Genomic DNA, 7,500 nt, shown 5'->3' on the forward strand with positions numbered 1-7,500 from the left:
ACACACACACACACACACATACCTTTAAGTCCAGCAGATCCAACATCTCCTTTGTCTCCCATGGTGCCGTCGACCCCCATCGACCCTTTTATACCCCGAGGGCCCTGGATGCCTTTCTCTCCCGTCAACCCTGTCACACACACACACACACACACACACACACACACACACACACACACACACACACACACACACACACACACACACACACAGGCTTGCTTTCAATAAACAGAGTATATGGTCATAAGTCCTAACATCCTGCAATCATGGCTCTTTATCTCTCTCAGGCACATGTGATATATTGACATTGCCTTGACCACGGTGGCCTTTTATAAGCTGACATACTTTGGCCTGGTTACTTTGGCCTGGTTTGACAGTGAAGCTAAAATAACTTGCACTGATTTGACAAATCAAGATTAGCGCCTTCGGGGGCGCCTGGGTAAGTAGTGCAGTGGGAGTTTTAATGCCTACTACAGTAGTGATGAGCGGGCTGCAGTTATAACTACGCTGACCGCGGATATAAAAATAAACATTTTGATTAATAGCGGATGGGTTGCGGGCGGATAAAATGATGTATCATTAATGAGGAAAATTTATATTAATGACGTTCTCTCCGCCAAATCTGACCCGGTGTCAAAGCTAAAAGCAACACAGAGGCAGATAAAGGCTGACAATGTTCTTGGCGATAGCCTTGTTTGTTTATGGGAACGATTCACCTCATGTAGCCCCGCCCACTTGACCCGTTTGTGTTACGACTTCCTGTTCAAAACGTCGGCTGTTATACCTGCTGCTCAAACCAGAGAGCGTCTCTCTGCTCAAACCAGAGATCGTCTCTCTGGTCAAACCAGAGATCGTCTCTCTGCTCAAACCAGAGATCGTCTCTCTGCTCAAACCAGAGATCGTCTCTCTGCTCAAACCAGAGATCGTCTCTCTGGTTTGAGCAGAGAGCGTCTCTCTGCTCAAACCAGAGATCGTCTCTCTGGTCAAAGCTAAATGACTCACTGGAAGCAGGCTGCGGGGATAAGCTCTGTCACAGGAAGTGTAAACACAATCGGAACCGATCTAACCAAGGTTAATACTACATTTGTCAAAATGAATGTGGTAATGATTAATTGATGCTAAAATGTAGCACTGTTGAAATGGTGATATTGTCCCCCTGCAGGCTGCTTTGACTCTCTACACCCGGTGTTTAAATGGTGATATTGTCCCCCTGCAGGCTGCTTTGACTCTCTTCACCCGGAATGGAAACAAAGTTGGACTGAAGCATTCGAGGCAGAGACGTAAACTAAAGCGATGGATGAGGGATGATGTCATGATGATGTCATGTTCTCTGTGGCTTTTCTGTGTCAATGTTTTCAATGGTAAAGACCCGCCTCAGTAATAATCCATTAGTAAAATGCTGTCAGTCCTTGTTGGAAGCAGAATGTAAGAAGTGTTGGCGTCCAGCGCGGAACAGGCCAACTGGATTATTATGGATTGTGATGGAACAGGACAAACGGATATTTTGAGGACGGATTCCTCTGGACTGCGAGAAATACAAGTAACACATCCTGTCATTTCCTGTGTTGTGTACTGTGTATCCTGCTGTTTGTTGCATGTCTGCAAGCAAACCTGTGAAGCCAAAGATACATTTCCACATTGTGGACAATAAATTGAATTGAATTGAATTGAATTGAATCATTTCCTAACCCTAAGACTTATGTATGTATGTGTGTGTGTATGTGTGTGTGTGTGTGTGTGTGTGTGTGTGTGTGTGTGTGTGTGTGTGTGCGCGTGTATATACTGTATATAGATATGTGTGTGTGTGTGTGTGTGTGTGTGTGTGTGTGTGTGTGTGTGTGTGTGTGTGTGTGTGTGTGTGTGTGTGTGTGCGTGTGTGTATATATGTATATACATCCACTACTGAGGAAGATAACCTGTTGTAATGAAAAGATAAGCTTAACCAAAATGGCCACGCTCACTAAAGACAACAGCTTAATGAGAGCTGAACCCTGCTCCTCCGTCTCCGTTTGGGTCGTGCTCTTCTCATTGGGTTTGTTGTGTTTTCATTCTACAGATTAAACGAGCCTTTTTTTGTCGGCTCTACAGTTTGAAATTCCTTTTTCTTCACTTTTTCCTGGAACTGGGACAGCGGGGGAGAAGTCATGTGAGAGTAACAGTACATCAGCCAGGGAATGTGGGATGGATGATGACAGGGGTGCAGCAAGTGCATGTATGTGGGAGTGGGGTGAAGGGGGAATGGGGTGAGGGGGGAGTGGGGTGAAGGGGGGAATGGGGTGAGGGGGGAGTGGGGTGAAGGGGGGAATGGGGTGAGGGGGGAGTGGGGTGAAGGGGGGAATGGGGTGAGGGGGGAGTGGGGTGAAGGGGGGGATGGGGTGAAGGGGGGAGTGAGTTGGTGATGATTCAGGAGGTAACAAGCTGGAGGGGGTCCCAAAACATCTGGATTCAAACAGGCGCTGTTCGTACTGTTCACACTGTATGGTGGAATTACCTGTTGGACTAAGATAGATGACCCCAGCTCCCACAGGCCCCATTCACACCCTGTCTGAACATAAATCCCTGCCCCAAGTCTTGTACCTTGTTCTATTTTGAACTGGATTTACATGATCTTGTCTCGCTGCATTATGAATGACAGTGGGTGATATAATTGCAAAAGCAGAGATGCTGCTTCCAAACAGCAAAGTGGTACCAACCAATTAGCCTGCTAACCCATCCTGATCACGTGACTTCACACATTCTGTTTCGTTCTGCCCGCCCCCCAGCGATTTACAGAAACTAGAACAACCGCACCGCGAATATATGCCTCCGCCAACAAGTGAGCAGTCGACATCCGTGTCTGTCCAGACTTTGACGTTTCAGCCAAATGTGAAGAAATTCCGTCAAAGTGTTACTGAGATATCACGTTAACGAGCTTAAAAATGGCATTCATGAGGTCACAGGGACCTTGACCTTTGGCCACCAAAATGCAATCAGTTCATCCTTGGGTCCAAGTGGACGTTTGAGCCAAATTTGACAAAATTCCGTCAAGGCGTTCCTGAGATAGAGCGTTAACGAACATCGGATGGACGTACGGACAACCTGAAACCATAATGCCTCCGGCTCGGCTCGGGGGCATAATTACAAAGTGTACGGGCCCATCGGGGACCTCCCTCGTAGTTGACAACATAACCGGCCAATCAGCCGCTTGCAAAACAGTATGGCGGCTCCCGGCGCAACGAGAAGTTACGTTAACGTTAGTAGAGTAAACACAGCCATAAGTGCAGTCATTGCAGAAATAGACTCAATAACAATTGAACAAGAACAAGAGTATGCACCAGTGGAGTTTGTCAGCGGAAAATATGTTTTTGCCGTTTTTCCGACTGGATATGGCCACGCTGATTGGCTGAAGAGTGTCTCTGTCAAGGCAAGAAGTCCCACCCACTGGAATCAGTGTGGAGGGCTTGGAGTCCACACTGACACGTCAAACGAAACAGAATGTGAGGTCACGTTATCAAGATGCTTTTAACCAGGCTACCAAACCATCTCTCTTCTGCCTGAAAGACGACTCGACTCCCAGCTTTCATGCCTCTTAACCCTCCACCCTCCAGCCTCTCTGCTCCAGACTTGGCCTTTTCACGGTTCTTCATGGGTACATTTCATGGCCTGTGGGCCCGTAAAACCAATTCCAAAGGGAAGACATGAAAGCAAAGGCTGGGGGGGAGGGGGGTTCTGGAAAGCGGACTTTTTGAAGATGTGATTTTATGTGACAGCAAAGACTCTTTTTGGTGACCCTGCTCTCCGCTGACACTCAGCACGTTGGAATCAGCTGAAATATCCGATAGTTCCGAGTGAACAGGTTAAATAAATAGAAGGTTATACACTTCCTGTCCATAGGAAATAAGGTTATACACTTCCTGTCCATAGGAAGTACTAGAAAGATTTCCATTAACATGACACTTCCAGAGCCAGTGCTTCAAGCCATTAAATCCATGCAGATGATTTCACCCCAGCAGTTTAATAAATGCATAAATAATAAAATGTACATATGGTCTAAACCTAAGCTTAGATCGTATGTTCAGATGAAGCAGCGTTTTGGTCCTGAGCACTATGTCACTTCCTTTCTAACCAGAGAGGTCTTTATGTGCTCAGCTGAGAATTGGTATCCTGCCTCTTGCCATTGAAGTAGGGCGGTTCACAGCTATACCAGAAGAGAACAGGATATGCAATGTCTGTGATCTAAAAGATGTTGAAAACGAGTTTCATTTCATGTTTTATTGTACTTTATATGATGATTTGAGGATTTCCTTATTTGACGAAATGCAAAAGCAAAGACCTGAGCTCTTCTGGGCAGATGATGGCCAGAAGTTGGAGTGGTTGTTTAAGACTGAGGTATTTAAGACTGCTAACTTTATCTCTAGGGCCTAGAATAGAAGGCAAGCACAGCTCTTTAAGTAGGTTCAGGTGGTGGTTTTCATGCTGTAGAACTTTACTGTATGTATTTTGGGTGTTTCTGTTGGTTTTATGTTTTGATCATTGTTTGTTTAAATGATGAACAGTAAAAGTGTCCTGTAAGCCCACGTGGGCTGGGCTTCATTCGAAGCATGACACTTAAATAAAGAAAATCAATCAATCAATCAATGTACTGGTTAGTGCCATCCACCTCTGATATGATGCAATTTGTTTGATCACAATTGTATTGTATAATGCATCAGTACTATCCTGGTTGTCTCTGAGAACTTAACCTAACCTCACGTGAGGCTCACGTCACCCGGTTCTCTCAAAGGAGAGCTGGTACCCATTACTACAGGCAGGAAGACCCGCCCCGTGTTCCGGTGGTCTTTTCGCTTTGTCCCCCATAGAAGGATGGTTTTATGTGATGTTAGATCATGTTATTTTAGTAGCGACAGAGCTAGATAACGTGCGTCACATCTATTTACGTTACTATGATGCCTTGTTTTCAGAGCAGAATTGTTTTTTTGGGGCCGTTCCCGGCGTTACCGCCGGAACACCAAGTGTGTTTGCGCCGGATGACGTGGTGCTACGCTTTTGGCCCCAGACATTTGACCATCTTGATCATTTTGATCAATTAAATATGAATTTAGAAAGTTTTTGGACATTTACGCCAACTCAAACAAAACATTCCAAGGCTTGGCTAGTATCCGTAACATTTGATTATGTTTATGCCATTCAAAAACTGGTAAACAATACTTATCAAATCTTCTCTGCCATGAATGGCAGGCAGTCTGTACCCACCTCTCAATCCTGCCAACCCAGGGATCCCTGCGGGCCCTAAGGGGCCAGCGTCACCCTTTTCTCCCTTCGGTCCTGGAGGCCCTGCAGAGAGAACAAACAAGCACACAAACAAACAAAAGCCATAATGAAACAATGCAACATTTGACAAAAGCATATGATAGCATAGCAGCCATTGCTGGCTGAAAAGTAAATTAGGAAAAATTTCAAATTTCAGGGTGAAGGGCAGAAGTCGTAGCAGTGGTGCACAATTTCAAAGGCAATTTCTACAATGGCGACATCTGAACGACTCAATATTGACCAATAGCATACAATAGTATGGGCAGGCACAGTCCATATAAGCATACATTTGCTAAACACCTAAGAGGTCTGGTTGCTCTTTCCCCAGAAAAATCATCTAAATAAATACAAGAAGGTAGAATAAATATAAGAAGCCGCAGTCTATATTGAAGTTACGGTGCAAACATCAGTGCAAAACACCAGTGCAAAACATCAAAGCAATTTCCGCTTATCAACAAAGGTGTCGCCAAAAATCAGCTTGAATTTGATCTTTAAGGTCCTTACACATCGGGAGCATTTTTTTCGTGCGATTAATTCGCACGTCAATAATATTTTCCGAACCTATCAATCAAGGCAACCGTGCATACCAACGGCGAAGTTTCGCTGAGCGTTATTGCGGCGTTTATTTTTTCGAACCACGGTCGATTTTTCAGAAATTCGCTTCCGACGTGTACACATCTGTGGCTGTGATTGACAGGTGGGTCAAAACTCGCATCGCAATTTCGTACTGTATATTCGCATCGCTCTTGATGTGTAAGGACCTTAAGTCTGAGAAAATCTGTCAGGACAGCATTAGTGTTGGACGAGGTCTGGTAAGTGCTATTGTCATTTTTCTGTGGAGCGATTTGGTGATTTCAATCATGTTCCCCATCCACTGTATTTGTCAACTTCTAGTCTGACATTGTCTCCACCCTAACAGCTTTCCATAGGGAAAATCCCCCAGGGGCATTACATTTTCCCTAACCAATCACTAGAGACCAACGTATCGGCCTGAATGCAAAAAACATCTTCCCTTTGAATAAATGCCTTCAAAGCAGAGTGCCGTTTGGATTTCAACGTAATTGGTACTTTTTTAATCGATTCAAAACAGTCGATAGCAGCGTCCATCTCATCTAGATGTATAGTGCGGCCGCCATTGTTGTTATTACTCCTCTGCGCACATGACAACGGAAAAGCGCTTGACAAAGGTGTTAGTCTCATCGGCGCTGATTGGCTAATCATTTTTTCAACCGAGGAAATCCCTGTTGCATGTCACGATGCCAGACCAGAAGCAGCCAAAACTTAAGGTTATGAATGTAACTCCGGTTCTAGCGACAAGTGAGTTATAAAATAGAACTCCGCTCGGGTTCGAAGGTCTGCAACCCAGGCAACTGTATTTGTGATCGTCGCTTAGTTACCAAAGCCGTCTGCAGACAGCGCTATAGTATTACTGGACGAGGTCTGAGTAGGTCGTGTTTACTGGAAAGATTCAGTGATTTCAATCCCATCTGGACCAAATTTATTTGTATTACAGAGGGTGCATTCCCACAGGAGTTACCAATACGCTTGACTGTAGGCAAAGCCATCCAGATCAGTAGATTAACAGTAGAGTCTCACAGTCCCGGTGTAAACATCGTTACCGCTAATGTTATCTTTTTAGACGGTCAGCTGTACCTTTAAAACCAAACACATGGGGGAGATAATGTGATGATACGATACACAAAGTCTTTAATATCCAGCATGTAATGAATTCTACTCATGTAATCCTACAGGGCACATTGTTCAATTCATCACATCTTTCACTATGGTTCAAACACACGCGCACGCACGCACGCACACACACACACACACACACACACACACACGCACGCACGCACACACACACACACACACACACGCACGCACGCACACACGCACACGCACGCACGCACACACACACACACACACACACACACACACACACACGCACAGGGACTTAGCAGCCAATATGAAGGCCAAACTGGGCCTTACAACTGGTCTGGGGAAGGGATCCAGAAAGTTTGTTGTACTTGGATAACTCTGGAGGGGGGAGAGAAAAAAGCAGAGTGAGCAAGTGAGTGCGAGAGAGAGAGAGAGAGAGAGAGAGAGGCCACAATGGGAACCACATGTTTAAGGTGGACCACAACACAGCTTGTGGGAATACTTAAGAAATAGGGCTCTTGTGTGTTTGTACGGGACATGTCCAGTGTGTTT

General features: G+C 45.2%; 1 protein-coding gene across 2 annotated transcripts in view; it reads right to left on the minus strand.

Moving 5' to 3' along the window:
- Nucleotides 1-7,500, minus strand: part of scara5 (scavenger receptor class A, member 5 (putative)) — a 205,157-nt gene that overhangs the window by 63,067 nt on the left and 134,590 nt on the right. For both annotated transcript variants that reach the window (XM_083643562.1, XM_083643563.1), the window contains exons 8-9: nucleotides 5,233-5,313; nucleotides 23-130 (exon numbers count right to left, since the gene is read on the minus strand). In XM_083643562.1, the coding sequence (XP_083499688.1) occupies nucleotides 23-130; nucleotides 5,233-5,313 (189 nt within the window). The remainder of the gene's footprint in view (nucleotides 1-22; nucleotides 131-5,232; nucleotides 5,314-7,500) is intronic.

Source organism: Poromitra crassiceps (assembly GCF_964638095.1).
Source record: "Poromitra crassiceps genome assembly, chromosome: 9".
In the NCBI taxonomy this organism is placed as follows: Eukaryota; Metazoa; Chordata; class Actinopteri; order Beryciformes; family Melamphaidae; genus Poromitra; species Poromitra crassiceps.